Source organism: Protopterus annectens, chromosome 4.part1, assembly GCF_019279795.1.
Source record: "Protopterus annectens isolate FY-2018-M chromosome 4.part1, PAN1.0, whole genome shotgun sequence".
Taxonomy (NCBI): domain Eukaryota; kingdom Metazoa; phylum Chordata; order Ceratodontiformes; family Protopteridae; genus Protopterus; species Protopterus annectens.
Window position 1 is genome coordinate 933256203 of NC_056734.1, and position 17514 is coordinate 933273716.

Genomic DNA, 17514 nt, shown 5'->3' on the forward strand with positions numbered 1-17514 from the left:
CTGTTGCCAGTTGTATTGGTGTATCTTTGCCTGCTCTACTTGGTGGTTTTTGGAGTTGATGACAATAATATCCCTGATAGCAGTACTAAAGCAAAAGGCAAACCAATACTAAGCCTTACTAATGGCCAGCAAGGAGCTACCCAGAATTGTTCACAAGTACATTGAGTAGTAACTAGTTAACAAATGGTCTGAGCATTTCATTCAAACTTTCAGTCTTAACTTTGTCTCATTTCTGTGTAAATATTGCAGTTTTAGTAATACTGCAACACTTTACTAGCTATTAAAGTTCTACTTGACACACACAGGTTCATATGTGTGTAGTAGGATAATGGCTCTGGAGCCTTTACAAGCCCAGTCCACAGGATTGCCCTGGCATTGTGCCACCTGACCATAGTTTCCAGTGCTGCTGTCGAGTAGAGCCACTGGAGTGATCCCAGGGGTGAATTTTCGTTTTCCCATCCACTCATCAAGGTTTGTCTTGAAGAGGGCCAGTGAGGTGCTCTGTTTGACATGTATGGGAAATCTGTTCCACAGCATGGGCAGTCTCTGAATTATGAAATTGTCCCTCCAGCACGTTCTGTTGATTGTGGTAATGAGGTTGATGTCTCTGGAGCGTGTAGTGCAGAGGGATTGGGACTTCTTTAGATATAGCATTTCTAACAGAGCTGGGTCAGACATGGCTTTGTATGTTAAGCAGAGATCGCCTCTAAGTAGGCGATATAGACAGCAAATAGTTGAATCTGTCCGTATAGGACAAGTGTTTTAGGCCTAGGATCCCCTTTGTGAGGTACTTTTGTGGCCTCTCCAGTTGTTGCAGGTGTCTAGTGAGGTACATGCCAAATGGGGCATTGTACTTGATCGACTCTAATGAGGGAAGAGTAGAGGGAGACTATGACTTTTTTTTCTTCCTGGATGCAGAACCCTTAGAAATAAGATGTGCCACATAGAAGGACTTTCAGACCACAGTGGCAGTGTGGTGGTCAAAAGAGAGGTTGCTGTCAACCTGTGTTCCCAGATCTCTTATAACGCCTTCTGTGTTCAGTGGACTACCATCGATGTGGTAGTTCATGGGAAGTAGGTTTTTCCCAAAGGGGATGACCACACATTTTTTGGCGTTGAGCTTTAAAGCCATGGTTCTGGCACCAGTTGTTGGTCTTAGTGAGGCCTTTCTGTAGGATATCAACATCACTTGGGGAGTTAATAATGGCTCCCAACTTGCAATTGTCTGTGAACTTTGTCAGCCAGAGTCCCTTCGTATTGGACTGGACTTTTGAGAAGCAGATACCAAACAGGAGAGGACCCAGGACCGATCCCTGTGGGACTCCACTTGTGACTGGTTGGCAGTCTGACTTGAGTCAGCTACTTTCTCACTGTGGGGGTCTATCTGTGAGGCAGTTTGCAACCCACCTAGTGATATAGGAGTTGATGCCTAGCTTAGTGAGGTTTTCTGTAATTCCTGAGTGGAGAATGGTATCAAAGGCCTTGGCCAGATCAAGGTAGGCTGTATGAACCACCTTGCCTTCATGTACAGCTCTAGTGACTGACTCAAAGTCGTCGTCCAAGTTGAGCAGGCATGGTCTACCCTTCACAAAACCAAACTGTTTGGGATTCAGAGTTTGGAGATGTCCTGTAGCCTTGTTTATTAGGTCCACAACGATGCGTTCCATAGCTTTGCATATCAGACTTGTCAGGCTAATGGAGCGATAGTTCCCAGGGTCTGTAGCCTCTCCTCATTTGTGGAGAGGGATGACTGTAGCAGTGCGCCATTTGGTAGGGATAAAGCCTGAGGTGAGGCTGTGATTGAACAGGGCACACAGGTGAGCTGCCAGTTCACTGTGTAGTTCATGTAGAACGCAGCCAGGGATATTGTCAGGTCCCATAGAAGCTGTATTCTTGGCCTTGGATAGTGCTGTTTTAACCTGTGCAGCAGTAATACTGGGTGCCTGGCAATCTACTGGTATTGTGATTGGTCCTTTTGGGGGGGGTAACAATGGCACTGAATCTGTCAGCCAGTATATTAGCAATATCTGTTGGCTCGGTATAGGAGGTACCATTATGCAGGAACTCTGAGCAAATCTGGGTATTGCCATGGAGGTTCTTTACATAACTAACAGAAGGCCTTGTGGCTGCTTTACTATCTCCTGTAATTCTGTTTTCATAGCTAGATTTAGAAGATTTGATGAGGGATCTCAACTTTTTGTTGAGGCTGATAAGGGAGTTTTTCCATTCTTGGGAATTCACCTTATTCCGCATCAGTTTCCTCCTCCTGTTATAGAGTTTGTTTATGGCAGGGGACCATCAGATTGACTTCCTTTTTTTGGAGGAGAGCTTCTTGGTTCTATTGGGTATGGCGAGATGGTGTATGATTCGGCGGTCATGCAACTATTCTCAATTTGTATGGGTGCCATGAAGTTAGCCACATCTGTTCTTAGGAGCCCAAAGCTAGCTTTGGAGAAGTTTTTCATGGTTGTTACCTTTGCGGGGAGGGGTGTGTGAGGGATGTGAATTTCCAAGGTGATTAGTTTGTGATTGGATCTAACCAGGGAGGAGTTGACTATTGGTCTAGAGCAACGGTTGCCCATGTTCGTAATGACCAGGTCAAGGATGTTGCTGCCTCTAGTGGGGATAAGAACGAGCTGGTCCAGGATGTTGCCACCTGTAGTGGGGGTAAGAACGAGCTGATCCAGGACATTGGAATTAATGAATTCCAGGAAACATCGGGCAAGTGTATTGCTACACGAGTGGTTTTCCCAGTTAATGGAGGGGTAGTTGAAGTCGCCCAGTATGAGTGTGTTGAGTTGGACCCTAATATTCTCCCGGGTGCTTAGGAACATAGAGTGATTGTCTTGGGACATGGTTGTGGACCTGTAACAGGCTATGACCTGAATCACTGTCTTACCCAATGTTAGCTGCACCTAAAGTATGTCTGATGCATTATGTTGGGCTACTAGTCTGGAGGTGTGCACATCCTTTATGAATATGGAAACACCACCACCTTTGGAGCTTCAGTCCAAGTTCTGGGGCTGAAAGGTGTGGAATGAGCTATAGCCTGGTAGGGCAGGGGTGCTTTCTGCTGTCTTGAACCAGGTCTCTGTTACAGGACAAATGTCGATGTTCTCCATTTTAAGGAGTGCTTTGAGCGATTGCATTTTGAGCTTTAGACTTCTAGTGTTGAGCAGCATGACCCTCTGATTGCATTTGTTTGTAGCTGTTATGGTGGTAATTTGGTCTTTGGAATACTGTCTAAAAAAGGCACTATAGGGGTGGCAAGAGCCTTGGCCAGTATCTGGAAGCCCAGGGGTGACAGTTGCATGCCATCTCTGGCAAAGCATCGAGGTCTGTCAGTCATGTCATCCTGGACAGACATATACTGGATCCCCTTAGAATAACACCAGAAACTTTAGCCATTTGTTGAAATCGATCATTTTCTGCTTGTACTGTGGTATCATTCTGGGTGATGGATGCTGCTAAAGTATAGGTTCGTACCTGCCTGGGCTACATAATCTGAGAGCTCTTCCATGTATATTTTCATGTAGTCCAGGGAGGTACATCTCAGGTCATTTACACCCATATGTACAATGACAGAGTCATATTTGTACCTGTTGAGGGACCTGAGTGCATGCATTATATGGTGGATCCTGGCACCTGACAGGCACCTGACAGGCAGCTGACTGTTACTTTCTCCTTTTTCAACCTAGTGAATGGGACATCAGTGTGCCTCACTATCGAGTCACCTATGACTAGTGTGCTGGGCATGCTGTTTTGCCTTAAGGGCTTTGGTTGAGTGGCATACTGTTTTAAGAGTTATGTGTCTCGTGATTAGTGTTGTGGTAGTAGAGTGCGTTTCTGCCTTTGAAGTCTCTGCTGTGTGGGTAGATTTTTATTGAGAACCTCTGCGAAGGTGGGTGTGTGGTTTGTGTTTTTATGTGAAGGCAGTGCTAGTGTGTGTTCTGGAGGGCTATGTATTCCATGTGGTGTGGTGCAAGTGTTGACCTTCTCCTCTTGACCAACTGTATGGGTCTTGGCTGGAGAGTGGGTGGCTTCCAATTTGGATGTATTAAGTGCATCTCTTGCAAGTCTGAGTGTTGGGAGGTAAGAGGAGAGGATTGTTGGTGTACATGAGGCAGTTGCTATATTGCCTCAGGATGCCCAAGTTCACCAGATTAACAGGAGAGAGCACAGGGAACTGACCTTTAGACTTGTCTGGAGGGGTGGGCCTTAAATAAGTACTGGAGCCATTTCCTTGTAGAACGTTTAGTGCTGATAGCACTTTCATGTGCTACAAGAAGTCTGATATGGTAAAGTGCTAGACTAATAAGCTAGTAGAAGTGCAGGAGAGGAGAGAACTAGCAGATCTAAGGGAAAAATTGAAGAGCAGATTTTGGCACCTCTCAAAGCTTACAAACAGTCCTGGATACAGCAAATCTGTATCTGGACTAGACTAGTTACAGGAAAGGTGGGAAACAAGCACAAATGCAGACTTTTAAACCAGAAAGTTGAAGGAGATGGAAAAAGTGCTCAAACAGCCTATAAACTACAATTTCTGGGCCAGAAACCACTCCTGTTGTGGTATAGGCTACCTAATGCTTACCACTCACACTGATAAGCTAGAAGGCTTCCCTCACCACAGAAAGGCTTGGAGGGGCTCAGAAGCTTACAAGCCATCCTGGCTACAGCAAATCTTTGTCTGGACTAGACTAGTTACAGGACAGGCAGGAAACAAGTTTAGAATTTTTTTGTTACAGAAAAGCAGATAAAACAGCACTAAAACAATTAAAGTGCAGTGCAAGCTAGCACACTTGAGTGTGCAGCAATATTAAAGCAATTTTATTCAAACTGTATTCTGAACTGAATTCAGTTATTGTTTAATTCAACTCAGAACCGTTAAAAAGTGCCAAAAAATATACTTATCAGCTTAGAAGCATACTCGGTCAGAACACAAAGTAAAGTGGAAAGGGGGAAATGAGAATTGGAAGATAATTCAAGGTTAAGGGCCTAAGTGGATTGGTCTACTCAAATCTTCTCTCTCTATTAGGTAGAATGAGCTAATGACACTAAACTGGGATAGAGCTGAACAAATGGGACTGGTAGGAGTGTCTGAAATCAAAATGTGATCTCACTGTACTCTGAGTGAGCAAATGAGATGGACCCAGGAGGAGTGTTCAAACACAAATTTACAGGAGGGGCGGGCAATTCCAAAGCCACCAAGATTAATACCACAAGAATAGGGAGTGAGGGTGGGAAACTAACTGCTGAGAGATAGAGATCACAGTATTCAGTGAAGCAAATAAACAGAAAAATAAAATGCAGTACTATCTTATAACACTGCAAGTTTGTACTTGTAATAAAGTTGATGTAGATATATAACGGCCAACCAAACAGCGCAAATATTCAGCTGTTCAGCAGAAGTAAAATTAAAAAAAACACTTTTAAAATGATTTTAAGTGTCTCACATGAGTCCTTTATGTGGATTAAATTTTTCTAAATGTGTGTATTGAAGTATTTAACTTTGGTTATGTAACATATGGTGATTATTTAAGTCAGGAAGGCTTATATTTGGGTATATTGCAATATGCCTTTAAAAGGAGTAACTGTCATTAGCTTACTAATTTTTTAGCAGTTTTAGGGTTGGGTTTAAAGAAGCACCATTTCTGTATGTCTTTTTTTTTTTTTTTTTTTTTTTTTCTGACGAAGTCTTTGTCCATGATGAAAAGCTAATTTTATGTGGTATTCAGCTTAAAATAAAACTTATTTTGCTTCTGTTGGACTGGTGCAGTTCCTTCCTGGAGCTGGGCTTCGCTTTACTGGATTTATTGTGGTTCTGAAGTGGATTCCTTGGATATTACCACAGGGTAGGCTGTTGGTGTTCCACAGCCTTTTCTGATCAGGCTTCTCCAAGAGTCTTTATTCCTGTCACACAAAGCTCCCTCTCCATAAGAAGCAAACTTTTTGCCATTTTTTTGTGTATGGACAGTACTTTTTATCAGCCGATCACAGCTGATTTCCTTTAACCTTTCCTGTTACACATTTGCTACTGTTAGTATATAATGTATACACATTACCAACTTGAACCCTAATGTATCTTTCGGCTTTTCCTGGTTAGGGGACGACACAGCGGAACTCAGGTCCACTAATGATTGTCAGTAGATTTTTACATACCGACTTGCCAGGCCTGACGCACAACCTTCAACAAACGTACGCCCATTCACGCATGTCTCCACACAGAAGACGCTTTAGCTAAGAATCAAACAGGACAACGTCTTACTGTGAGGCGACAACGCTACCGCAGCACCACCTATATTACACATTGCAACAATACATGAAACAGTACTACTGATCTCTGAACTTGATACTGTAGCAAAATTTGTATGTGCATATTAAAAGAATTATAAGTAAATATAGATTAACCCTGAGTTCCTGAATATAGTAGCTCAGCATTTCATTGTCCGTTATCATGTTTTGTGTATTTTTGCATGTGTAAATATTGTACATTAACTTTATGGTATTTTTATTTAACTGCTACTTGAAAAAGCTGCAAATGTTCTGAAGTGTTAAACTTTTTGGAGCTTTTCTCAGTCTTCTGTTGAAAAGGAGTCTTCCATGACTAAGTCAACCTTTACTGGTAAACAAATGTAAGTGTGTGTGTGTGTGTGTATATATGTATACGTACGTGTGTGTATATATGTGTGTGTGTGTGTGTGTGTGTATATGTGTGTGTATGTGTATAATATATATATATATATATATATATGTATGTATGTATGTATGTGTGTGTATACTACACACACACCAAATTAAAAAAATATATATATCTACACACACACACTGTGTGTGTGTGTGAGATATATAAACAAATATGTATGTATGCGTGCATATAAAATAAGTCATGCTGGCTGAGACTCCTCAGAATCCGAGAAGGAAACAAACCAGTTCTGTTGAGATTTTAGCATATTCAAGCACTTATCATAGTATCTTTGGAGGTTGCTAGGTTATCAACCTAGCGGTCTTTTCAAGCTTAGCAGTTTCATACCATTGTTATACCATAGAAATGCTAGTCATTACCCAAGATTGCATTTAGCAATGACTGCCCATGTCCAGGAGGGTTGTGGGTGCTATCTACAGTAAGAATATATGGTGCCCCATCCACTTGTCAAGGTTCCTCTTGAACAGTGTCATAAAGGTGCTCTGTTTCACACAAATTGGTAGCCTATTCCAAAGTTGCTGCAGTCACTGGGAGATAAATCTGTTCCTTGAGCATGTCCCATTTAAGTTGCAGGCCATATTTAGGTCCCTAGTACAGGTAGCCCTAGTTGCATTTGATTTATGGATATGTAGCAAGTTTGAGGTTTGGATCTTGGATTGCTCTGTAGGCTAGGCACAAGTCTCCCCTAAAAAGTCTATATGATACAGAGTATAGTGACAAGGGCTTTAGTTGGTCTGTGTAAGGCAAATACTGGAGTCCCTTGATCATCTTTGTTAAAAACTCTGAGGTCTCTCCATTTGCTGCATGTGCTTTGTATGGTACTGCAGAATGGGGAGTTGTACTCAATTATGGGCCGGATTAGTGCCGAGTATAGAGGGGGTTGTACCCTCTTTTGCTCTCTAGATGATGTATTTCCTTATCAAGTGTGCTACATAGAAAGCCTTCCTTACTACAGTAGACACATGGTAGTCGAAGTTAAGGTCACAGGCAACTTGTGATCCCAGTCCCTTACCACTTCATGGCTACTTGGGGTGGTGGTGTTGATTGGATAGTGTGAAGGAACATTGTTTGTGCCGAAGGGAATGATGGTGCATTTCTTTGCATTCAGTTTGAGAATGTGACTAAGACACCAGTCGTTGGTCTGGATAAGACCCTCCCTGGAGTACAACTACAACATGTGGGGTATCCAGTAATTGCACCCAGTTTGCAGTCTACTGCAAACTTGGTCAGCCACAACCCCCTTAGTTTTGACCTGAACTTCTGAGAAGTATATATCAAACAGTAGGGGGGACCAGCACTGACCCGTGTGGCACCCTGCTGGTAACTGGTCTGCTGGTTGATGTGGAGTTAGTCACTTTGATAGTGTATGTCCGGTTTGTGAGCCAGTTGGCAAACCATCCTAAAACAAAGTGGTTTACATTCAATTTGCTATGTTTATAGGTAATGCCTGAGTGTGGGATTGTGTCAGAAGCCTTTTCTAAATCAAGGTATGCTGTGTGCACAGACTTGCCCTCATCAATGGCCTTGGTCACATTTTCAAAGAAGCACACCAGCTTTAACAGGCAGGATCTGCCCTTGATGAAGCTGAATTGGGTAGGATCCATAGTTTGGAGGTCACCTGTGTTAATTTTGTTTGAGGTCCATGATGATACGTCCTATAGCCTCACAGATGAGGCTTGGTCAGGTTTATGGGTCTGTAATTCCCAGGGTCTGTTGCTAGGCCACCTTTGTGGATGGGAATAACTGGTGCTGTTCTCTATTCCGCAGGAACAAAGCCTGTGGTTTGGCTGTAATTGAAAAGGGTACTTAATGGTAGTTCATGTTTTAGCCTGCTTAGAAGACAGGCTGGGATGCCGTCTGGTCCCATAGAGGCTGTGTATTTGCCTTGGACAAGGTTTTGATGACCTGCTCTTCAGATGTGTATTGTGGGGTGGGGAGTTTGGGGGAAGGTTTGTGAGAAGCTTAGTGGGGATAAGGGAGTGAAAGTTTGACCAAACCTGTCTGCTAGCAGGTTTATCTGTGTGGGGTCAGTGTGTGTGATATCCTTGGTCACTAGTTTTGCACATGTTTGGGTCCTACCTTTTAGAATCCGTATGTAGGTGTAAAAGACCTTATGGTTGTCTTTGGCTGTACTTACAAAGTTTCTCTCAAAGAAGCCTGTAAATGATTTGATAAGTTGCCTTATTTGCCTGAGACTTAGGAGATACTTTTCCATTGTTGGGGCCTAGCTTTTTTTTTTTTTTTTTTTTTTTGGGGAACAGCAGCTTTTTTGTTTCTTGTAAAGCTTGTTAATGCTGGATGTCCACCATGGAGGCTTTTTACTTGGAGCTCTGACTTTGATTCTTCCTGGTATGGCTGAGTCTATAAACCTATGCAAGTGGTTGCACAGGACTTTAGTGTATGCTTTGGTGTAGTTAACACTTCCAGCTGGGGGCTGGCAGTGGTATAACTTGTCTAAAAATTGAAACATTTTCATTGGGGAAAAAAAATTAAATAGTTCCGCTATTTTCATCCTTAATTGGGCTTAATAATACGTTGTGTATGATTATTACGTATATATATGATTGTGTTTTTTAACCGACTATTAACTTTGTTCGACAGAAAGCAGAGAAAATTCATCAGAGATTTTTTTTTTTTAAATTAAAAAAAAAAACAAAAAACTAGTAATCACAAATGTGAATGACTTCATTATATTTGCAGTCACCAAAAAGTACTTAAAAACAATTCTTTTAGTGGATGTGCATATGTCCCAAAATTAAATGAACTAACTCCATGGTCCCACAATTGCAGAAAAGGGTGAACTCCTGAATTATATTACTCTACTTGCTAAAGTTATTCTATAACCTAATTTGACCACTTTCACCACTGATGTAAGCTACCAGAAAAGTCAGCATTTGATGAACGAAGCTAATAGCAAACTTAGTTTGGCTGGGGTTTTTACCTTTTTGTATACGGGGGAATTGACAGACATAGTTTACGGTTTTCTAGTTGTATACAGAGACCATCTTGGTTGCATAGCATCAGTATTAGGTTCATAGGTTCATAGATTAGTACTAAGCTAACTGCCCTTGCGAGCCATTTTAAGCCTAGCCAATTATCCCTTGTGAGACTCAAACCCTGCACCTTGTTTTTGTAAGGCAAACACCTTAACCATTAGGCCACCCTCCCAACCCCTATGCTTCACATACAGAATGCTGAATTTCTGCATGTGATCTTCCTAAATACCTGATCGCCATTAGTGTACCCTGTGCTGTTAGTGATCCATTTCTTGACAAAATAATGGTTGGTGATTCAAGATGGCAGTCTTAATATTTTAAGATGTATGGCATCCCAGTAGAAGGACAAATGTTTCTGTCCAGGAGATGAGTGGGTCAGGTCAAGCAGAAATTATATTGCATTATAGGTTGCAGAACACACTTTGCTGTAAAACTTTGACAAGTACCCCTCATATTTCTATAATTCTGCAATACAGTGTGACAGTGGAGTCTGAGCAGTGTAGGTGCTGGTCATATAGTCTGTGAGATCCTGAGGTCAACAGACCACTTTACCATTTGTGTCATGAGCTTTTATATACTTTTCACTTAAAGTAGTAATCCAGATTTGCTGTACTAGGAGTGTGACGTTCTGTCCCCAGTTTGCCCAGTTGCTTTATAACCTTTCATTTTAGCAGTTGCCTAATCATGTTTCCAGTGGAATGTAAAGCAGTGTGAATGTAAGTCTTGGGGGTTTACATTGTGAAACTGAACAAAATCTAATCGTGTTTCTGCTGCTGTTGAAGTAGTATGGATCTCAGTCTTAAGATTTACCTTGTTAAATTCAATGAAATATTAGAAAAGGTAATGAGCATAACAGTAAGAGGTAACTTCTCTATAATTGTTTCCTACAGAACAAGTTGAAATCATCACAAAAGGATAAAGTTCGTCAGTTTATGATTTTCACGCAATCCAGTGAAAAGACTGCAGTGAGTTGTTTATCACAAAATGACTGGAAGTTAGATGTTGCCACAGATAATTTTTTCCAGAACCCTGAACTTTATATCCGAGAGAGTTTAAAGGGATCATTGGACAGGAAAAAGTTAGAACAGCTGTATAACAGATACAGAGGTGAGTGTGATTCATCTTGTAAGACAATGAATTATAGAAAAAACTGTCAGTGGATGCTGTGTTGTTTGACTGATTCCTTACTCCTTTACTATTGACCTCTGAACTTGTGTAGCATTGTGCTACGTAAATATCAAGTACCCAGATTTACAAATAAGGTGTGTTTTGGCTACTGAACCATATTGTCAGACAAGGCGAGAAAATTGCAAGTAGAAGTTAAGGAATGTTGTACCTAGTAAGATGCTAGAATGATTCTGTGGAAAAGTTTGCATATGATCTCCAGTTTTAATTTATACTATTCTTTCTCTTGGCAAAGTTTTTGAAACGGGTAATGGATAAATGATCAGGCAAGACTACAGAATTTTGAGTGTAGTCAATTGTTAGATAGCCACCATCTTTTACATGATGTAGAACTTACAGAAACAAATCTCCTGCAGTTGAAGATCTTCAAAGCACATATAGTGACACAGAAAAAAAACCTGAAAATCCACCACTCTGCTTTAATAAAAGAAAATGACAAAACTTTCAAGTTAAACTCATCAGCGTCTAAAAACATTATACTTCTCTGAGTTTAAGTAACAGCAGCCAATCAAATTACACCAATTAGTACAAAGTGCCCACATGCTTTGAACACAGTATATTCTTTAAATGTTATGTTTATCTTTTAACAATAAGTGAGAAGGTCAGTTTTTCAATCAGTAAAAACAAAATGAAAACTCCAGCAAAGCTAGAATTTCCACTGAGTGACCTCCCAAACCTCTTGTATCAGAGTTACGTAGGATATATGCAAATGGCCATTATGAACATCAGCGCTTTGCTGGAGTTTTCATTTTGTTTTTACTGATAGGTTTTTGTGACCTTCTCACTTATTGTTTTAGTTTGTTTGGGATATTTTTGCAGTGACCTTAATGATAATGGACATCAGCTGGATATAGCCACCCTGTGTTTCTTATGCTTAGTCAAACACTCGGCTTGTGCTGTGCTGATGAGGTCATAATAAGGCCGAAATATGCATATCCACAGCTTAGTGGGGTTTGGCTTTATTGGCCTGAAATTGTCTATTAAAATGACCAAACAAGTCATGTGCATTCAGAATCGCCATTTAGCTGAAACACCTGATGTTCACAAGGGTCATTTGCATATATCCTATGTGTCTCTGATACAAGAAGCATCTCCCATTGCGAACACCTATGCCAATCTAATATTAGTTGGATGGTAGGAACAATATATATATATATATATATATATATATATATATATAATGTGTGTGTATAATGAAAATAATTTTTACTTTTTAGAAATGAGAATATTCTCTTCTACAAATGCTTTGTAGATATATTTCTTTTGTGGAAAGGATCTCTAAGAGAATTAAACATTCTACAACAGACTTTGAAGTTTGTATGCAAGTACATAAGTGGCTCTTAATTGCTTAGATGTTACCATCTCCAAAGAAAATAATATGTTAAGTACAGCCATATATAGGAAGATTGGTACAAGCAGCTAAATATGTCCATTATGGAAGCATGCATCCACAGCATGTATGTAGAGGTGTTACCAAAAGTCAATTTATGCGAGCTAGTAGGTTAAGTACGAAGGAAGAAGTGTTTAATAATGAAATTGAAATAATGGCACTTGACTTTCAAAAGGATATGATGCTAAGTTAATAGATAAATCTAAGAATTTAATAAGACAACTAAGAAAAGATGTAGCTAAGCCATACTTTACTAATATACAAGCAGTGATGAATATCAGTAGTTTAAATTCAGAATTTTACAAGTTTTATTCATAAATGAGAATGGTGGTGATATGGTCCATAAGACAGAAATGTCTGTATATAAATGGATAAATTATTTTCGGGCAGATCATCCCCCTGGTCTTAATAGCAATGTAAGCGTTAAACTGACTTTAAAAGATAAACATAATGACATATAAAGGATATACTGTGTTCAGTGCATTGCATAGTATTTTATGTAATTTTTATGTGGGCACTTCAAATTTGTATTAATTGATTTGTATTAATTGATTGGCTGCTGACTTATTTATTCTCAGATAAGTATAATGTTTTTAAACGCTGATGAGTTTTACTTGAAAGCTTAGTGATTTTGTTTTATTAAAAGCATTGAGTGGTGGATTTTTATTTATTTTTTTTACGTGATAAAGAACTAATACAGCTCCTGAAATGTTTATTTAAAGTTAACTTGAAGGAATATTGATACTGAGGAAAGAAATCTTGTGCTCCAAAATCTTGTCTTATAATTTAATTATGAAGGACTTGCAAAGTAGACAGTTGCTCTGATTTAGATGGGAGATGTCGTCCACTTCATGACCTTTTTAATTTTTTCTGGAGTTTGTACATTTTTGTCTTGAATTGCTGGACATCTAAATATTTTAGTCTTGATAATTGCTCTCAGAAGGGAATTGGTTTTATACAGCAGTCCATGTTCCTTGTTGCTCTTGTCTATGATAACTAGTGGAGTAGTCTTATTCTGTGACTCTTACAGAAGACTGATGCAAAGAAAATGGATATCTTGTGTAAGAATGTGCTGCAAAAGCAGTTCATATGTTCGTGGGTCCTATAATCTCGCCGTCTCTGTGGCATGAGTTTTCTTGACATTGAACATGTGGGATTTGTCTGCTTGAAGCCCATGCATGAGTCTGCCTTTAACAGTTTGAGCCCTGGACATCAGTGGCTAATTTTAAGGCCTTTATTTCTAGAGGTCTTTGTTGGTTATATTCTTGATGCATGCAGAAGGTTTTTAAAAAGATAGTGTTCAAGAAAGCATGTTTTAAAATACTGCTCTTGATCTACAAGAATTCGAGTGTGAAAGTGTAAAATGGTTTTATTTACCGGGTATAGGTAGGTATGTTCATTTTAATTTTAGAGCTGCAAGAGGCAATTCTGTTTTTTTATATTTCATACTAGTTACAGAAAAAAATGGCTAAGACTTGTGCGTTCTCTGTAATCCTGCATGTTTGAATCAAGTACTGTGATTTATTAACCTTGCTTCAAACAGATTGCACCATTGCACTACAATAGATAAAGTAGTATTCCAGCTACTACTAGACTAGTCTTCCTTTTTGACTATGTACACAATCACCTCATAAATGAGGGCTCCTGACCCCACTTAGATGTAAACTTAGAGATGCTACACACTCAAGTGGGCACAGTGCTGTGTAAACCAAATTTTACTTCAGCATCTACTGAATAAGCCTTCTTTGAAATTGCACCATTAAGAGGGAATAGTATTCCTCAATAATTTAGAAAAATTTAAAATTTAAAAAATTCGCAAAGCAACTTATGCTCACTTTAGGGCCAAAATCCAAATATTCATGTTTTTATAGACCCAGGATAACTTAGTACAACTGTTTTTTGTTATTCCAGACCTTATAATCTCAACATTAATTCTTTGCCACAGTGTTAAGATTGTGTAGTATATGCTAAGCATGTTGTACTACATTGTTTACATTATTATTTGTAGTATGTGTGATGTTGTTGTAAAGTTCTTAAACATACATCTCCTATGCTGCTTAAACTGTATACTTCTGTGTATACAGTTTGTTGATCTGTCAGCCAGCTCTGTTGCATTGTAAACTGTGCACCATATTGTGTGTATTTGTGTTACTTATTGTATTTTGATGTATTAAGTGTGTGTATTGTATTTTCCTTGTGGCTGTGATTGTAATAGCAAAGAGTTGTTTTACGAACTCGCTGTCCAGATAGTGAAGTACATACGTAAACAGAATGGTCAGAGGAGTTCATCTTTTGCTCATTCCACTGAATGGTCAGAGGAGTTCATCTTTTGCTCATTCCACTGATGTATGAAAAGACCATTGTACCATGCTGTAGTTGGGTTTTCTGACGTATTTCTGAACAGTACTTGCAAAGGAAAACGTGTGTATTACACAGCAAAGTGTTCGTGGTGAGTTTGTAGCTCTGTACTAGGCTAATGGCCCTGGAGCCTTTACAAGCCTAGCCCAAAAAAATTGCCAAGGCACCGTGCCACCTGATGTTAGTTCGCAGTGCCCATATCCAGTAGGGCAACTGGAATGATCCCTTTAGTGAACTTTACCCATTCACTCGTCAAGATTTCTCTTGAGGGCCAGTGAGGTGCTCTGCTTGACATGAATGGAAAGCTTATTTCAGTGTATGGGTAGTCTTTTGGAGATGAACCTGTCCCACCATCATTTTCTTTAATTGTGGTAATTAGGTTGTGATCTCTGGAGCGTGTGGTGCTGGGGGATTGGGATTTCTTTAGGTGAAGTATTTCAAGTAGGGCTGGATTGGACATGGCTTTGTAAGTCACATAGAGATCACCTCTAAGATGATAAGAGACTGAGAACAGCTGAAGTTTCTTAAGTCTGTCCGCGTAGGACATGTGTTTAAGGCCTAGAATACATTTTGGGAGGTACTTCTGTGGCCTTTCCAGCTGTTGTAGGTGTCTGGTCAGGTACATACCAAACTGGGTGTGATACTCTGGTCTAATGAGGGAAGAGTAGAGAGGGATGATCTCTTTCTTCCTGGATGCAAAACGTTTGGTTAAAAGATGTGCCACATAGAGGGACTTTCTGACCACAGTGCCATTGTGGTGGTCGAAGGTGAGGTGGCTGTCGGCCCCTTAAGTGTTCAGTGGTCTCCCATCAATGTGATAATTCGTGGCAACTGAGTTTTTTTCAAAGGGGATGATGATGTAGATTTTGGCTTTAAGTTTCAGGCCATGGTTCCGACACCAGTCATTGGTCTCAGAGAGGCCCTTTTATAGGATGTCTGCATCAACTGAGGAGTTGATAAGACTCCTAGCTTGCTGTCATCATTGAACTTGGTCAGCTAGAGTCCGTCTGTGTTGGCCTGAACTTCTGAGAAGTAGATGCAAACAGGAGAGGGCCCAGGACAGAGGCCTGTGGTACTCAACTCATGACTGCTTGGTAGTCTGACTTAGAATCCCCAGCTTTCACTCTGTGGGTCCTGTCTGTGAGCCAGTTTGTAAACCACCTAGTGATGTAAGAATTGATGCCTAGTTCGGTGAGTTTATCAATGATACCCGAGGATAGTGGAGAATGGTATCAAAGACCTTGGCCAGGTTGAGGTAGGCTGTATGCACTGCCCTACCTTCATCCACAGCCTTGGTGACTGCCTCGAAGAAGTCAGCCAGGTTCAGCAGGCAAGATCTCCCCTGGACAAAGTCAAACTGTGCGGGGTCAAGAGTTTGGAGATTGCCTATATCTTTAAGCAGGTCTATGATGATGTGCTCCATAGCTTTGTATACCAGACTTCTCGGCTAATGGGGCGATAGTTCCCAGGGTCGGTAGTTGCTCCCCCTTTATGGAGCGGGATGACTGCAGCAGTGCGCCATCATTGGGGACATAGACTGAGGTAAGGCTGTGATTGAACAGGGTACACTGATGTGGTGGCAGTTCATTTTGTAGCTCATGTGGGATGCAGACAGGGATATTATCAGGTCCCACGGACACTGTATTCTTGGCTTTGGACAATTCAGCTTTTACCTGTACCCAGAAATGCTGGGTACCAGCCTTTTTCTGGTATTGCAATTGGGCCCGAGGGGGTGGGGGTTAAAGTTGGCACTGAATCTGTCTGCCAGTATGTTGGTTCAGTATAGGAGGTGCCATTGTGCAATAACTTGGAGCAAATCTGGGTATTGCCTTTGAGGTTATTGATATAACTATAGAAGGCTTTGTGGTTGTTTTTGGTGTCATCTGCAATTCTGCCTTCATAGCTGGCTTTAGAGGATTTGATAAGGGATTTCAGCTTTTTGTTGAGATTGATAGGGGAGGTTTTCCAGTCTTATGACTTCATTTTTTTCTGCAACAGTTTCTTCCTTCTGTTGTAGAGTTTATTGATGGCTGGGGACCACCAGATTGGCTTTCTTTTTTTGGAGGAGATCATCTTAGTTCTATTTGGTATGGCAAGGTCCATGCATTTGTGTACATGCTCGTACAGTGCATTGGTGTATGATTTGGCAGTCCTGCAGCCATTTTCCATTGGCATGGCTGCCAAGAAGTTGGCCAACTCTGTTTTTAGGAGCCCAAGGTCTGCTTTAGGGAAGTTTTTCAGGGTGGTCACCTTAGTGGGGGGGTGTAGGTGAGATGGAGATTTCCATGGTGATCAGTTTGTGGTTAGATTTAGCCAGGGAGGGATTGACTATAGGTGTGGAGCAACGGTCTCCCATGTTGGTGATAACCAGGTCGAGGATGTTGTTTCCACTAGTGGGGGTCAGAATGAGCTGGTGCAGGGCATTGGAATTGATGAATTCCAGAAAGCGTTGGGTCTGACATTGGTACTTGAAGATGGCTTCAATTGTTGGATTTTACTTGAGCAGACATGTATATTTTGCTCATATTCATAACTGCCATAAAAATATCTTTGGATGTGTCCTTATTGCCACTGCCACTTTAAATGTCTTTTAATGTAATCCCTAGCTTACATGGGGGGGGGGCACCTAAACTACTTCATCCATTTAAGAAGAAAATGAATTGCATTTTCAATAACATAAAAACAGCTATAGTTAAGCCTTGCAGTGTACATCTCACAAGGGCTGTTTTACTACAAGGTCGCAAATGAAAATTTGTCAAATACATGAGGTCCTTTAAGTGCCAAATTAATAATTTTCAAAGGTTGAAAGGGAATACTAAGGAAAAAGGAATATGGGAGCTATGAATGGTGGCTGGGATTGTGATAGCTAAAAGTGTTTTCTA

The 17514-nt window shown here is 40.5% G+C and overlaps 1 protein-coding gene across 4 annotated transcripts in view; it reads left to right on the plus strand.

Annotated features, from left to right (window-relative positions):
- Nucleotides 1-17514, plus strand: part of DCUN1D1 (defective in cullin neddylation 1 domain containing 1) — a 723324-nt gene that overhangs the window by 70456 nt on the left and 635354 nt on the right. For all 4 annotated transcript variants that reach the window (XM_044070666.1, XM_044070664.1, XM_044070665.1 and 1 more), the window contains exon 2: nt 10590-10806. In XM_044070666.1, coding sequence (XP_043926601.1) covers nt 10590-10806 — 217 coding nt within the window. The remainder of the gene's footprint in view (nt 1-10589; nt 10807-17514) is intronic.